Raw genomic sequence first — 17,519 nt, forward strand, 5'->3', positions numbered from 1 at the left:
TCAAACAAGTTCAAACAAAGGTTAGAATCAATTTCTGCTAAACTAGTAAACATTTTTTCAATAAAATAATCTGTTTACTTCTAAAACTTAACATTTGTGTTTATTTGTAATAGAAAATTAGGTCCTATAATAAAATTCGACAGAATCGGAAATACTAAGATAAAATCCTTTCCATTTCTACTTCTTTGCCATCAGTTAATATGACATATGTACATATTATAACCTCTTCTACTCCTCTCTTCGAAAATCAAGATGTTCTTGTTCCAAGGAGATCCTGTTTAATCAGCCCACATCCCTCTTATAATCAACTCTCACTTCCCTCTTCTTGACTTGTTACGTTACAGGAAAGATTAATGGGCCTATAATGGCTTAATAACACACTACTATGGGTTCCTAATCACCAGCCCCAAAGGCACGCGGCTCTCCTTCAGTCCTCCACCTCTGCTGTAACTTGCATGAATACTCGAGAAAGCAAGAGCTTCTCAAAGCCAACCGTTGCCCAGTTGTGAATGGTGCTCTGAAGAGTTAGCAAGAAAAATAGTTTGTCCTTTGGTCACCTGCTCTGCATCTTTGATAGAGATTAATGGATATTCTGTCACTGGAGGACCTTTATGGTCCACCTGGTGTACTAAAATAGCTTAGGTATGCAGAACTGGAACGTAGAACAATACTGCTTTTATTCTGCATAGCACACTGTATTGGTCAACGTGAAGAGGTAAAGGACAATAAGCCAGAATTTTATTTTCTTAAGCTCTCCCATTGTGATAGCAATTTTATAGTCTACACATTATGAGGGAATGTATCATAAGGGGAATACTTGGGGTCAGTTTTGAGTCTGTGTAAACATATCCCGACGCATGGTTCTTATCTCCAAGTACCACCACACATACCGTTTCTGCATGTCTACAGGTAAATTCACTTGCTTTTTCGCTATAGGTGTAACATGGATTACAAAAAGGGTTAACAGGGAGAATTCATTCAGTGTAGGATTTTTTAAGCTATACCTAAGAAACCAGTATAATTTTGAAACGCATAAGATAAGTTTTTATGGGCTGTGCACAACTTGTATTTTTAGTAGACAAGTAGACATTCCATTAAGAAGTGCTTTTAATGAATTTTTGGCCAGTACCGAAGTAACTTTTATCCAAGCTTCGATACTAGTGTAATAAAAGATTGATTTTAAAGAGGTTATCCTATGAATGTAAAAAATAAAAATGATCTAGTACATGACAACCTCTTTCTAACAAAGCTAGAAACAGCCCTGTAACACACATGTATTGTTGCAATTGCTCTGTAGATTTATTTCAAGTTAGCAGCTTAAAGGGCGTGTCGTGTCCCAGAGGGCGTCTCCTTTCTGTTGCAGCTGGTGGCAGTTGAAGGATGGAACTGAGCATGTGCTTCCATCTCAGTGAGACAGACAGAAAAATTAGAAAAAGAGCAAACAGCAGGTGGCGCTATACAGATAGACTTTATTGAATAACTCAGTAGCTATAATTCATTTTTAATTACATGCAATTGCAAAAGTATTCAGATTCAGGTGCTGGTTTGAAAACTGTAAAATATTTCTCATGGGACAATCCGTTTAATGAATGACAAGGAGCGATTCATGTACCCCTCTGTACATGTGGCAAATTAGGTTTGGGCCTCTTGAACAACAGTTTGTTGGGTGCATTTAGTGGCAGCTACCTTTATAACATCTAAATCAGGGATGCCCAACCTGCGGCCTTCCAGCTGTTGCCTACAGCTATTAGGGCATGCTGGGATTTGTAGTTTTTTAATAGCTGGAGGGCTGCAGATTGAGCATCCCTGACCTAAATGATGCCCTCGCGTCTTAATGGCCCCGTACTGTGACAGGTTCACAGTAAAAAAAAAACAATGTAGGTTTTAAATGACTCTGGCAGTAATTAACACGACATATAAATGCTACCTCGTTAGTACTTATTATAGTATATCATATCGTGCCGCATGTTAATCTTGGGAAGTGAATATTGCATTCCATTGCTGCTGCTGTTATTAGTAAATTGAAAAAAGCGAAATAGAAATAACGAGCGTCTAATATCATGTGAACGCTAATCAGTTGGCTGTCACATTTTTTGCCCTAGTGAAACTGTCTTCTATTAGCTGAAATCCGGCAATTTAGTGTTAAACGTAATTATGTGGCGGCACGGGAACAGAATTCTAATTATCAGAAAATTCATATAAGAAAATGTAAACACACAACAAATGAACATAATCAGGTTTTTTTTCTACAGTTGTTGAAATTCCACTCCAAGTCTCAGGCATGCCTGAAACCATTTCACGGAGTAAATCAATTTTTGGTGGAAAACCAGAACTAAACGTATAATTGTTTGGAGTAAGGCACATATTTATTCAGACCTGGAGATTTATTATTCTAGCACAAAAAAACAGCTCAAAATGTACAAAAGCAAACCTGCATCCAGAAAAGGAGACGGCCATTGGAGAATTGCTTGTTGTAACTGTATATTTACCAGTATGTAAAGATGAGTGAACTGGTGCTAAACAAATAGAAGTCAGCCCAAATTTTCCAAAGATTCGGGTCAAATTCAAATTTTGGGCAATTCAATTCAAATTACTTTCTCAAAATGGCATCTGCTATTTTTCAGATCAGAAGACTGTAAAGATGAAGAAGGATCACATGACCCCAGGCAGTCTTTGTGCCGGCAGGCATTTGCTACCAAAAATATTTTTTTTTCAGACCATTTTATGCTTTAACGCATAATGACGTACATGTGCACCATTATGCACCTGGATTTGTATGGATCAGGCTGCTGTAGCAAGCTCGCTCCATATGCAGCGGGTGTCAGCAGTATAATACTGCAGGTACACGGCCACAATGATGGGGAACAACTATCGCACTGAACCCCATCATTTAACCCTCAGATGCCATGATCAACAGTGATCGCGGCACCTGTGAGGTAAGGCAGAGGGATGCAGCTCCCTCTGTCTACCGTTGAGAGCACCCACAGTGAAATAGCCAGGTGCCAATCAGTTACCATAACAGTGTGGAGCCTGCTGAGGCTTCCCAGGACTGTCATAGTAACCTCCCTGCTGCGCTGTACACAGTTTAGCAGGGAGCGCATCAAAATCGTATTCACCCTAATATATCTCTATTAGGGTGAATAGGACAAGAGATCAAAATTACAAATATTCAAAAATGTCTGAACTATTAAAATTATGTAAAAAAAAATCCTGTGCATCAAATGCCATAACAGAAAAAAAATAAAAAACACATTTTGGCATTTTTTAATCACCTTTTTCCCCTCCAAAAAATTGAATAACAGTAAGCAAAAAGTCATGCCTACCACAAAAATGGTACCAATAAAAATTACAGTTCGTTCTGAAAAAAACGAGCCCTCATACAGTTCTGTAGACCAAAATATAAAAAAGTTATGGCTGTCAGAAAATGGTGATGCAAAGATAAAGTTAATTTTTTCAAAAAATATTATATTTTTAAAAAAGCAATGAAACAAAATAAAAACTATACAAGTTTGGTATGGCTGTAATCATATTGAGCTCCAGAATAAGGACGTTGTGTCTTTTTTTGTTCACGGTAAACATGATATTAAAACCCCCAAAAAGCTGGCAGAATTGTGGGTGGTTTTCTATTTTACCCCAGTTTTTACCTCAATTTTTAGCAGTCAATGGAAGAGTTAGGCAACTGTGCATATGGTTGCAAATTTCTGGGAGAATACATCTTCAAACATGCACACCAGAAATAACCCCAACCGTGCATACAGAGACTAAGCTTAGCAAAAAATGTGTGATCTTTCAACTTATAGACGTATCCATCCTTACAAATTATTTTATTTTGTTAAGGACTCCAGTTTCTTATGAAACAAATTCAATACAATATGGCAACATGCTAGTAAAATCTATGACAGGCTGAAATTCACAACACAACCATTAGGAGACATCATATAGGCACATATAGGATAGAATATAGCTAAATTTTGTTTAGTTTTTTTTATAACCTGGTACTCTCAGGGAAAAGTTGAGCCAAGAGGATAAATAATATGGAGATCTCCTCTGAGTCTCTTTCTAGATATCCTGCACAATCTTCCAAAATTCGGCCAAGTAGTGCAATCTTTCTCTCTTAATATTCTCTTAAGTTCAATGTATCTTTACAATACTTCCAGCGGGGTGTAGTCCTTTTAGCAGATCGCCAATCTGATGCTTAAGTGTGGTAGGGTGCCTGCAACTTCTCTTCCCAACCACAATGCAGTGAAGTCTACAACCAATATGCATGTGTTAAATGTCACTGGCTTGTATTTTTCAGCACTCACCCTTTGTATTGTCTGCTCTACTTTCTCTTAAGTTAAGTTTCTCTCTCAGAGGCTCTTGTTGGTTCCTGTCTATTCAGACCTTTTTTGTTCTACTCACTGCTCCCTGCTCACAGTTGCTTGTTTTCTGAGGTAATCTCTCTCTCTCTCTGTACTTCTGTCTCCACACCAGGCTCCAGTTTCACACACTACTCACTGACTAAGTACACAGCAGCTTCTGAAAAACTAGGATGGGGCCAGCCCACACCTAGCAACTACATTTCAACTTACCCAGAAGGCTGGCCACTTAACTGTTTACACAATGAAATATGACATCACATTAACCCCTTATGCAGTGGGCCACCAGCAAACTGCAATCGCATATCTAAGGAACAGCAAAATAGGATGGAAAATGGAAAAGAGTCTGTAATCTACTGTATCATTTTCTCATTTGCCTTTTTACAAGTCAATAGGATCCACTAATGATCAGTCTGGTCGGGAGGCGAACAGAACTACAGAATGTTATGCCTAGGGCCCCTGCTGATCTGATATTGATGACCAATCCTAAGGATAAGTCATCAATTAGTTAGTCCCGGAAAACCCTTTTAAGACTAGCATTTGAAATTCCAGTCTGAATAAATATCCCCAATATTTTTAGAATTTAAAACTGCATTATTTCTTTGTGGGTTGTAACAGGGATTATTTATCATAGACCTTATTTTTCTATTTCACAAGGTGAATTTGGACCTTGATACTGTGAAAATCTTTTGAATCCTGAATCAACTGAAGCGTGCAGGCTGCTTTCACTCATCTCGACTCCAATTTTCTGCTTCTCTTTCAAAGCCAGAAAAAAAACTTTCTAATTCACACCTTCATGTTTTCCTTATATTTTTACAGGCGAAGAAAACTGCAAGATGAAGTAGGAGGATTTTAACTGTTAAAAAAATAAATAAAACACCCTTGGATATTTAATCTGCACATTGGTCTTAGATGGCTTGTGTTTGGAAATGGATTTCCACTGAGTTATTTGATGAAATCCTAACCCTGATGTGTAGTGTAAAAAGTCTTACCAAAGGATACACATTCTGAGTTGTATCACTCAAAATCTCAGGTTCTCATCTCCAGTTTTTGTAATAAATCCTCCAAATGCAGTGATGTCTGCAACTTATTTTTTTAAACTTCTACATTTGTTGCAGTTGGAATGGGAGCAAAGGTTTATGACAATTCTAGTTTGTTGTGGGCATGCTCTATGACATCTGTAAAAGTCATGGTGTAGGAGGGTTGCAACTGAGCTGACTGCATCAATTATTGCCAATTGTGTTACCTTATGTTGTCAATCTCCATCCTTATAATAGAGATGTTACCATTCAATGCAGTCTTGCATGCTGATGATAATAAGATGACTGCTGACCCGACCCCAGTGTACACAGCACAAGTGATTTTCATAAAATAGGAAGTCAGTTTATTGTTAGAGCTCAGGGGTCAGTGTGAAAACTGCAAAATTTAAATATTTTCAATAAAAATAGGAATGAAAATGTAAAAAGGAACAGCAAAATGACTCTAAAAACAAACTTTATTTAATAAAAATAGATTTACTTTCAAATACTCATGTAAAAAAGATCTGCTGACAGTCCATTAACTGGTGATATTTCATAATTTTACAATTAAATTATCTCTTTTATAATGACACCAAATGTTTTCCTTATAAATAGGTACCAGCAGTGCAGAGGTAAAGGAAAACCGAAATGTTAGGAACCGAGAGGACCTGGCCTTATCTACTGACAGATCGAAGGTTGGACCAACCAGTCTCAAACGAAAGAGGCCATTGGAGGAAGGTAATGGTGGGCATTTCTGCAAACTACAGATAATACTAAAGAAACTATCATGGTCAGTGACACCAAAAAATGCTCTTGTTCAGCTTCATGAATTAAAACCTGATCTGCAATACAGAATAGTTTCACAGACTGGCCCGGTGCACGCCCCGGTGTTTTCTGTAGCGGTGGAAGTAAATGGACTCACTTTTGAGGGCAGTGGACCTACAAAAAAGAAAGCAAAAATGAGGGCAGCTGAGTTGGCTTTAAAATCATTTGTTCAGTTTCCAAATGCTTGCCAAGCACATTTTGCAATGGGAAACTGCATCAGCCCATCAACTGACTTCACATCTGACCAGGCAGACTTCCCAGATACTCTGTTCAAAGAGTTTGAACCATCTACACACAGCGAGCACTTCCCAGGCTATAGCCCAGTTAATAATGAATTGCTTTCCAGTGCATATGCATCTCGACATGGGAGATTACTCTGTCACACGTTGGATTTAATGGGCCATACCAAACAAAGCAAGCACAAGATGGCATCCGCAGCTGAGAGTGAGAAGAACCCAGTGGTGATGTTAAATGAGCTGAGACCTGGGCTGAGGTATGTCTGCCTTTCAGAAACTGTGGAGAAGCAGCATATAAAATGTTTTGTGATGGCAATGAGAGTGGATGGGAGGACATTTGAAGGTTCAGGACGGAGCAAGAAGTTGGCCAAAGCCCAAGCTGCGCAAGCTGCACTACAGGCACTCTTCAATATTCAGCTGACCAGCCACATACCCAACAAGAGTAAATGTAACCACTTATCACAGGTAAGAGATCATGGTCTAGACTGTGAGGACAAGTGAAATATGTGATTAAATACTTAAGTTGACTAAGTGTCTTCAGTGATATGCTGCTACCTGTCTTATATGCTTAGTGTTGGTGCTCTAAAATTGTGGAATTGGTATACAACACTAATATACTGTAATAAAAAAAAAATGCAAAGCAACAGTAAAATAACAGAAACCAGCAGCACACAACACCGAAATCCTACAAATCAGCAAGACACAACGGCAAAATAATACAAACCAGCAGTACTCAGCAACAAAATAACAACTAGTAATACACAGTAGCAAAATAAAACAAATACATAATAATACATCATATAAACCAGTAATACATAACACCAAACAACAATACACAACACCAAAGTAATACAAACCAGCAATACATCACACCAATATAGTACCAATTAACAATACACAACGCCCTGTCTCATGCAAATGTGTTTCAGTGCAGGTCACATTTTCTCTCTTTTGTATCTACATTATGATACAGTACAAGTTTAGTAGTTTAGTTCATTTGTATATACAGTATATATATATATATATATATATATATAGTAGACGAAAAACGAGGCAGCACTTCCAGCTTCTAGTGTACTGGTGAAGACCCCAAACTTTAATCCAAGCGACGTTTCGGCCTACTCAATGAGGCCTTTATCAAGCTACATAACAGTGCAAATAACTGGGTATATATACCCACACTACATAGACAAGTGAGTGACAATCAGTGATTACACCTGTTAACAATCAAGTCACATGACCTGGGACTGCATAGTCACATGGTGTTCAGATATAATAAACATAATACTTATACACATTTACGTGCATCAAAGGTGTACATCTTGTTCATAAAAACATAAGTGATGTGCACAGCAATTATAGTGCATATACAATACGTAATGTATAGAGGATCCAAGCCCCTTTTATACAGTGACCATTATACAGTGCAGTACACACAGAGTTAAAATCATATGCTGCAGTTGCAGCTGAACCATATTAAAAATTGGAGGGAGCTCACCATCTACGCACATTATGCTTGTCAACATCGCCATGCCTTCAGCGTTAGCGTCCCCCAGTCGGCAGTGCGCATGCGCCGGACCCGACAGCTCTGGCCGCGCCCCCGACGGCGCCACGCCCCCACGTCACGCTCCAATGGACCGCAGCGTCATCCACCGGAACGCACGCAGGAGCCGCAGCTGCTGAGGGAGGGAGGCCAGACCATGTGGTTCAGCGCACGTCACGTCGCAGGCGGGACCCCGCCGTCACCATGGCGACGCAAACAAGCCTAGACCAGCGGACGAGCCCAGCGCGGCCAGGGCAAATACATGCGCACAAATCCAAAATAACAGTATGATTGGAAATGGCCAAGGGGGAGGAAAATCAAGCCCAGCCATTAGCTCAGGCGATTATGTCGTCTCCCTTTGCCATCACCAATAACTTCATATAGTGTGGCTGTCATGGGACACACTCATCCCATCAGCATACACAAATTCAAGATAGCGTGTATGTCAAGTCACTGACCCTCAAATGTGTGGTCAGAGACGCGCATACATCAGCAGTCTATAAGTACAATATAAAACAGTGTTGGACAAATAGTGCAATCATGTACTGATCCCAGGCCGTCTGACGTCGTCCCATATGCGTCCACATGTAATTCCAAAATCAGATCCTTATCCAAGGACTAGGGTGGCTCCATCCAATACCAAGATAAAAGTTCATCAAGTTAATCAAAACATCCTGGAATAGAAAAAATACAGTGTCAGTATATCATATTAGTATGTTCAAAAAGGCGTGCACTGTTATGTTTCTCCTACACCAGACTGAACGAACAAGAAACCCCCACGTTGATGAGCTATACACATATTTCCTTTATCCATATAGTTCCCATCTGCACTCCGCATTGAGGCCATCTGGCTTCAGTGTGTGTAGTCTGTGTATCCACAGGATCTCACGTTGTTTCAACAATTTCTCCCTATTGCCTCCCCTTTTAAGTGGGGGGATGTGGTCTATGACCCTGAATTTAAGATCCTTTTCTTTGTGTCCTGCTTCAACAAAGTGTTTGGGCACCGGAAGGTCTCTCCTCTTCTGTCGGATCGAATACCTGTGATAGTTCATTCTGGTCTTGACCTCGCAAATTGTCTCCCCCACATAAAGAAGATTGCAGGGGCAAGACAGGAGGTATACCACGAATGAACTATCACAGGTCAGAAAATGTCTGATTTCAAACCGGGTGTTCAGTACCGGATGTACGAATTTATCCCCTTTCAACATATAGTTGCAGTTAACACAGTTTAGACATGGGTAGCACCCATTTTTCTTGCGGCCTATGTAGGTTTGAACTGGGGCCTTACCCCCGGTAACATCAGCCCTCACCAATTTGTCCCTCAGACTGTCCGCTCTCCTGTACGACATCAAGGGGGGCACAGCAAACTCCTTCACCTTTTTGAAGCTATTGTTCAATATCGGCCAATGTTTCTTAATGGCTCCCGCTATCTGGTAGCTGCCCTCATTATATGTGGAAATGAAAGGCACCCTACTCTGTTTGGTAACCTCACTAGTCCTCCTAGTTCCGATCCCATCCAACTGTCTGCATACCAAACTCCTCGGATATCCTCTCTGGGTAAATTTGTCTGCCATCTGCAACAACCTAGTCTTACACAATGCTGGATCTTTCACTATGCGTTGCACACGGAGAAACTGACTCCGTGGCAAAGTCTTAACCATAGATCTCGGATGGCAGCTCTCAAACCTCAATAGCTTGTTACGGTCAGTTGGCTTTGTGTATAGGTCAGTGACCAGTGAGGTACCCTGTTTTCTTACCATGGTATCCAAAAATTGGACCTGCTCGGTGGAGTATACAAGCGTGAACTGGATCTCAGGATCCATATTGTTCAGAAACGTGTGGAACTCTGCCAACTCATCCTCAGTGCCCTCCCAGATGACAAAAACATCATCTATGTATCTCCACCACCCCCGCACTCGGCTGTAGTGGTGGGATACATAGACGTGTTCAGCCTCTAGGGCAGACATGAACATGTTGGCATAAGTAGGCGCCATATTTGAACCCATTGCGGTTCCCCGCTGTTGTAGGTAATACCCATCCTGAAATGCAAAATAGTTGTATCTTAAGACTACACCGAGCAGGTCCAATATGAACTCCCTACATTCATCAGTGTATGGGGATTGAGCCAGAAACCTTCTGACTGCCTCCACACCTCCATCATGGTTGATAGAGGTGTAGAGGCTCACCACATCAAAAGAAACCAGCAGCGTATGTGTCGTCACTTGTACATTAGCAATCTTATTCAGAAAATCACCAGTGTCTCGTACATATGATTTTGCCCCAACAGCATAACATCTCAGTATCTTATCTAAGAAGATGGCCAAATTTGAGAACACTGACTCCCTCCCGGACACTATGGGTTAATAATTAATTCCTTTATGGCTTACTTGGAGTAATTAAAGTAATTAAATGTGGTTTCAATTACATCTATAGCTAAACTATAAATTGGTATTAAAGGTGGGCATGCCCTTTAAAAATATTATCTTCATGAAACCACTTCCAATTGTATAAAATAACAAACGGGGAAATACAAATCTTAATAATCGTTTGTCGCTCCCTTGCCGAAACGTCCCTGTCGCCATGTGCTCCATCCCTGTACAGCATGTGTGCCGAACGCGCTCCCACAAGACTGCAGGGCAAGGGACCAAGGGGTTCATTTATATGTTATCAAACAGTGATTTTCTACAGATTGCAGCCAACTTAGGAAATGGGACCAACAGCATTACATGCGAGATGTGCGTATGTCAGCTGGATTAATGCTGATAAAGGTGTGACAGACGACCTTTAAGATTGTCTAGTCCAAGTTTACACTGTCTTACTTTTAGACAGTATTAGTAAATCTAGCCCTTTTATGTTTTATATATTTTACAAATAATATTGGAAGGATATAATACAAATATATAGCAGTGCTCCAGACTAAAAAAAATACCTGGTAGCCATTGGCTCCTGAACTGAAAAATTTAGGAGCCAAATCTAATTTTTAGTAGCCAAATCGAAACCGAATCAAAATTTTGGTATCGTGACAACGCTACTCCGATCAAATCGGCATAGGGTTGTTTTGATACCAAAATTTTGATTCGCTTTCGTCACCATAAAGTATTGCGATACTCAATACCGCGCAAAAAAAAAAAAAAAAAAAAACACCAAAAAAGCCGCGTGCATTTTGCATATTATGAAATGTTCGGCCCATAATAGAACAGTCCTATCCTATTTTTTGGGGTGACAAGGTGACTAAAAAATGGTGAATGCTCACCGCATAGGAGATATTTTTTAATAATTTAATAGTTTGGACAGCGCTATGTAATATGTTTATTTATTCTTTATATATTTTATATGTAAAATTGGGAAAGGGGGGATTTAAACTTAATATTTTAGGGTACTTTCACACTAGCGTTTTTCTTTTCCGGCATAGAGTTCCGTCCTAGGGGCTCAATATCGGAAAATAACTGATCAGGTATATCCCCATGCATTCTGAATAGAGAGTAATCCGTTCAGGATGCATCAGGATGTCTTAAGTTCAGTCATTTTGACTGATCAGGCAAAAGAGAAAACTGCAGCCATGCTACGGTTATATCTCCGGCGAAAAAAACCGGAATATTTGCCTGAATGCCGGATCCAGCATTTTTTCCCATAGGAATGTATCAGTGCCGGATCTGGCATTCAAAATACCGGAATGCACCCGCACTAAATCCGGACCCATTCACTTCTATGGGGCTGTGCACATGAGCGGTGATTTTCACACATCACTTGTGTGTTGCGTGAAAATCGCAGCATGTTCTATGTTGTGCGTTTTTCACGCAACGCAGGCCCCAAAGAAGCTAATGGCGCTGCGCGAAAATCGCAAGCAAGTGCGGATGCGGTGCGATTTTCACTCATGGTTGCTAGGATGAAAGTCTATTCACTGTATTATTTTCCCTTATAACATGGTTCTAAGGGAAAATAATAGCATTCTTTAATACAGAATGCTTAGTAGAAGGTCAATATAATAAACATTGGTGGCGCAGTGCGCCCCCCCATCACCCCAGTTTGATAAACATTGGTGGCGCAGTGTGCGCCCCCAATATAATAAACATTGGTGGCGTAGTGCGCCCCCCCCACACCCCAGTTTGATAAACATTGGTGGCGCAGTGCGCCCCCCCAATATAAGAAACATTGGTGGCGCAGTGCGCACCCCCTCAATATAATAAACATTGGTGGCGCAGTGCGCACCCCCCCAACACCCCAGTATAATAAACATTGGTGGTGCACTGTGCCCCCCCTCAATATAATAAACATTGGTGGCGCAGTGTGCACCCCCCCAACACCCCAGTATAATAAACATTGGTGGTGCAGTGCGCCCCCCCCCCCTCAATATAATAAATATTGGTGGCGCAGTGGGCAGTGCCAATGAGGGTTAAAAAAATAAAATAAAAATTAACTCACCTCCTCCAATTGATCGTCTCCTGTTCTTTCTTCATGACCTGTCAAAGGACCTGTGGTGACATCACTGTGCTCATCACATGATACATCACATGATTCATCACCATGGTAATGGACCATGTGATGAGCTCAGTGACATCACCACAGGTCCTGAAGCAAGAACAGGAGACCGGCAGCTACTCGATCAACTGGAGGAGGTGAGTTAATTTTTTAAAATTATTCTTTAACCCTCATTGGCACTTCCCACTGAGCCACCAATGTTTCTTATACTGGGGTGTTGGGGGGGGGGGGCACACTGTGCCACCAATGTTTCTGATACTGGTGTGTTGGGGGGGGGGCACACTGTACAGGGAGTCTAAGAAAGAATCGAATGAGTCACTAAGTCGGATATTTAGTTCTTTTCACCTGTGACTCATTCGATTCTTTCTCCCTGTACTTGTCAGTGACTCAGAGCTGCTAGTGCTCGCCTTGCCTTGCCTGAGCTCTGATTGGTTGGTGGGCGGGGAGGAGAGGGGCTGGCAGAAGCAGCCTCCACTCTAGGATCAGATTACACTCCTCCCGAGCCCCTCCCCTCCCTGCTGCCAGCGTCTCTGTGTGCTGTGACCGAGCTGACTGAGACTGAGAAGAACATCGGCGCGGCGGGGCAGAGAACTATCAGCTCCTGTGCCCGTCGCTGTTCTACTGCAGAGCTGCGGCGGAGGGTCTAGTCGCAAATGGCGACAAGACTAAAAAGTCTTGTCGCCATTTGTAGATTCTAAGTCGCATTGGCGACCATTTTGGTCGCCATCTGGAGCCCTGTATAGTAAAATAATTTAATTGTGATCTTCCAAGATTTCATTTGTGTTTCTTCCAAAAATTGCCTGCTCCTTTCAAAGTCTTATATTATTTTCCACTTCTCTGACATGGCTGTTCTTTTAATGGCCAGTGAATAGCGTCCGTCAAAAATAGAACATGTCCTATTTTTGGCAGTTTTCACGGCTGGACAGACCCAATTGAAATCAATAGGACCGTTTTTAACAGCCGATTGACAGGAGTGCACCCGTCTAACGGCCGTTAAAAATGGGTACACAGGCCATTTAGGGGTTTAAAAAAACCTTACCTCATCCACTTGCTCGCAGTGCGGCAGTCTCTTCTCTCTTCATTGAGCAGGACCTGCCAAAAGAACCTGCGATCCTCGTGGTGACGTAACCACGTGGGAGCGCGCAGTGACGTCATTGCGCACCTTCGGCAGGTCCTGTTCTGTGAAGAGAAAATAGACTGCTACAGCGCTAGCAAGTGGATAAGGTGAGGGTTTGTTGTTGTTGGTTTTCTTTGGGCTGCAGGACTCTATGGGGGCATTATATAAACCATTGGGGACATTATTTAAGATGGGGCCCTACATTTAGGGCATTATTAAAGCTAGGGGCGGTTAAAAAAAATTATATACACTGTGGGGGACATTTATTTAGCTGGGGGCCTTTATTTAGCAAAAATAAATAAAATCCTACAGTATGGGGGACATTATTTTAGCTGGGAGCCTACCATCCTGTGGGTGTTCTCAGAAAGGTGGGTAAAAAATTCATCCATTTTTCATGTTCGTTTTTAACGGACATGAAAAACTGTTGCAAAACGGACATTAAAAACTGACACACGGCCAGAAAATGGATGCACACACTTATGCAAAATAGCCATGAAAAACTGACTGTGTGTCTGTTTTTAACTGACTTTTTTTTCACTGTTGTGTGCATGAGGCCTTAACGTATCATCTTGTAGTCAGCCTGTTGAGCTGATTTAAGCCAGATTTATGAACCGAGACTTACTTTTTGTAAGTCTTGCTTGATGAATCTGGCTTAAATCAGTTCACCTTTAAGGTCCCAAAAATCTTCTCAGTCTTTTAAGGTGTTAGGCTTAAAGATGCACCAAATTTGCCAAATATCATGCAACATTTGATAAATTCTGTTACAACTTACAGCAATGCAGACTACTGCAAAGCTAAACTTTCCCTCAAGAAAAACTCCCTTCTATGTGTTAGGGCAATCTCACTAAAAATCTGAGCGTTTAGCTAACATTTACCTAATGTGTATAGGAACCTTTTTGGCTACATGCACACAAAAAAAAGTCTGTTAAAAACGGACCCAAGTCTGTTAAAAATGGACATTAAAAACGGACCCATTCAATTGTATAATGGCAGTCGGTCAGTGAAAAATGGACAAGATAGAACATGTTCTATTTTTTGACATTCGGTTTTCACTGATCGTCAAAAAAACTGCCATGTGAATAAACCCATAGACATTCATTGGTCTTAAAATGGACGTATGATGGCCGTTAAAAAAAAATTAACATCACATGTCCACATTGTCCATGTCGTGTGCATGTAGCCTTAAAAAGTCATCTACCACATCTTGGAAAAACACATTGTGTCATTTGTAGCAACATTTATACCACAAAAATATGTCCTGTCCAAGTCTTATATAGAGATGAGGGAATCGATTGTAACAAATCGATTTGTCTCATTAGCTTGAGTTCTTTACCTGTGAGGGGCTGTCTTACAGGTGAAGAACTGCCCACCTGCCTTTTGATCGACAGGACTGGACATATATCATCTGTTCCTGACAATCTATGACAATGCCTGTGCTGTTCCTCCTAGCAGTGGCGCAGAGGATCTACTTCCGCTTTGGGATCAGCGACTGTCCATTTGCACAGACACTGCTCCAGAAGGAGAAGCATGCCAGACTCCTCTGGCAATGACAGCTCCTTTGGGTACAAACAAACTGGTATATTGAAATCACTTTTCCCCCAATACCTACTGTCAAGGAAAGTCTTGCAACTCCCAGAAATTCTAAGGAAAATTCATTAAAAAAAAACTCTGGATTCAAAAAGTCTCAAAATAGGGCTTTGAGATTTTTTGGTGCTCAAACATTTTGAGAGATTTTGCATTTAGGAAAGCAATTGTTGTCAGTCTGTCAAGCTGATTTAAGCCAGATTTATAAACTGAGACTTTTAAAAACTTAAAAAAATGAACTCAACATTAAATTGTTGGCATAGAAAGTGTAGTAACATCTCAAGACAGATGTATTCGGCCTCTTTAACACATCAGTGAATCACAGACGTGCGCTATCCGTGGTCTCCGACGATATGTACCCATTGACTTTTATGTGTACATTTCCACATCAATAGTTTTCCATGGACCATGGGTCCGTGATGATACCATGGAAACCTCCCCTATTTTGTCCATGATTATGTCTATAGGTCCATGAAAATCACGGACACAACATGGATGCCATGCTGTGGTTATCACAGACCAGATGTTCTGGAAATTAACTTTCAGCCTAGCAGTGTCTGTGGAACACGGAAGACCACAAAGGACAAAAAACAGATGGCCCAAACATGGATTCTTCACGAAAATCTTCATGGATGAACGATTGACCATCTTGTCCCAGAGGCCTTAGATGCACCCATTTCACCAATCATGCAAGTTTTTGCTTTTTTATATAACTCATTCCAGTTTTAAAAAGATGGTGGGAAAGTTTCACTCCAGATTTATGACTGGGACTTTTTTAGAAAGTTGCAGAAAAAAGTCCCAAAGTCACCCCAGTAGGAGGGTGGTGCGGAAAACTGGAGTAACATTTCTAGTCAATGGTGTTAGTTTCAAAGATGAGCCAAATTTTACTAGCAATGTGTGCTGTTTGATAAATGTGACACAATTTATGCCGATGCAGACTCAAGTTAAAACTCACTTCAAATATTACCTTCATGATAAATTCCCCCCAACATTTATCTAATGTGTATAGGGACTTTAAGAAAGGCATCTACCACATCTTGGGGAAATACATTGTGACCTTGACGGCTGATCAGACAAAACTGTAGCAACATTTATACCGCAAAAACATGTTCTGTCCTATTCTTATATTAATTTCCACTTATGTGATGACAAGGTGTAAATAACTGGGAATTTGTACACTCTTATCTTGTGTTAGCTGCTTTAGCTGTCCTAATTAATTTTAAAGAATAGCAAGCAAATGTACAGAATACAACCCCTCTGAACATGCAAACATCTTCATTAATGCAGACAGCACCTAACATTACTTTAATGAGAACTTGGATCTTAGGCAGCGTGCTGAATCTCTTTATAGAGACCAATCCTATATGAAGACTTACTGAAAGCAATCCAGGATATGGAGACTTATTCGCAATGCTCCATGGGAAAACGAAGAGGTATCTCCCTCCCTCTCCATACAGGACTGGTCTCTTTATGGAGATCTAGTGCCATGCCTAAACAGCATTAAAGGCATTGCACTAAGCCAGCCAGAATCCTACTCTGTATTGATGAGGGTAAAGCACCCGAAACAACTGTCTGCGGATGGATATCTGGCTAGGCTAAATCCACTTGTCAAATTCTGAGACTTGTTAAAAAGTTGGATTTCGGTTCATAGGGAGCCACTTCCCAAAGGTGGCGCTGGGGAGATGGTTCTCTTCTGAGGAGAATTATTTTTGCATATGAGAAACTGGAGAAACATGGATAGATCAGTTATCAGCTGCTGACACACTGCTTCTTCTTGATACTACAGTGCTGCTTGTAATTTGGGATAGATAGATACAGAATAGATACATACAGTAGATAGATAGACTGATAGAAAGATAGATAGATAGATAGATAGATAGATAGAGAAATAGATAGAGAGATAGATAGATGCACATTTATTAAGACCAGCGTTTTAATAAACCCCATCTCTGGGGGTGGATCTGCCGAGGTTATGTAGAGGCTCCGGCCTCTTCATAATTTCAGCGGATTCTCAGTCAGTTCTAAATGTAAGACTGCTTCCTTGCTGTCTTACATTTAGACCTTTTTCTGCGCATAAAACAGGCATTGATAATGGTAAATGAGATGGGCCTACGTGCCCGTCCCCCTCCCGCCCACACCACGCCCACTTAATTAGATCTGGTGTGAGCGGGGAAAAGTTGCAGGATCTTTGCCTGAAATATGCCTAATATGTGCGTATTTCAGAATAATAAATGACTCCCATAGTATTTAGAATATAGGAGGGCCTAGAGCCTTTGGAAAATAATATTTCTTACAAAGATAATCCCCCGACTCAACTTGTTTAAGAAAAAATTACATGGATGACATTTTTTTTTTTAT

General features: G+C 40.8%; 1 protein-coding gene across 1 annotated transcript in view; it reads left to right on the forward strand.

The window, feature by feature from the left end:
• LOC122939486 (double-stranded RNA-specific editase B2-like) overlaps window positions 1–17,519 on the forward strand; it is a 529,987-nt gene that overhangs the window by 310,010 nt on the left and 202,458 nt on the right. Inside the window, exon 4 of the mRNA XM_044295555.1 lies at window positions 5,993–6,903. Within this exon, the coding sequence (XP_044151490.1) occupies window positions 5,993–6,903 (911 nt within the window). The remainder of the gene's footprint in view (window positions 1–5,992; window positions 6,904–17,519) is intronic.

Source organism: Bufo gargarizans, chromosome 5, assembly GCF_014858855.1.
Source record: "Bufo gargarizans isolate SCDJY-AF-19 chromosome 5, ASM1485885v1, whole genome shotgun sequence".
NCBI lineage: Eukaryota > Metazoa > Chordata > Amphibia > Anura > Bufonidae > Bufo > Bufo gargarizans.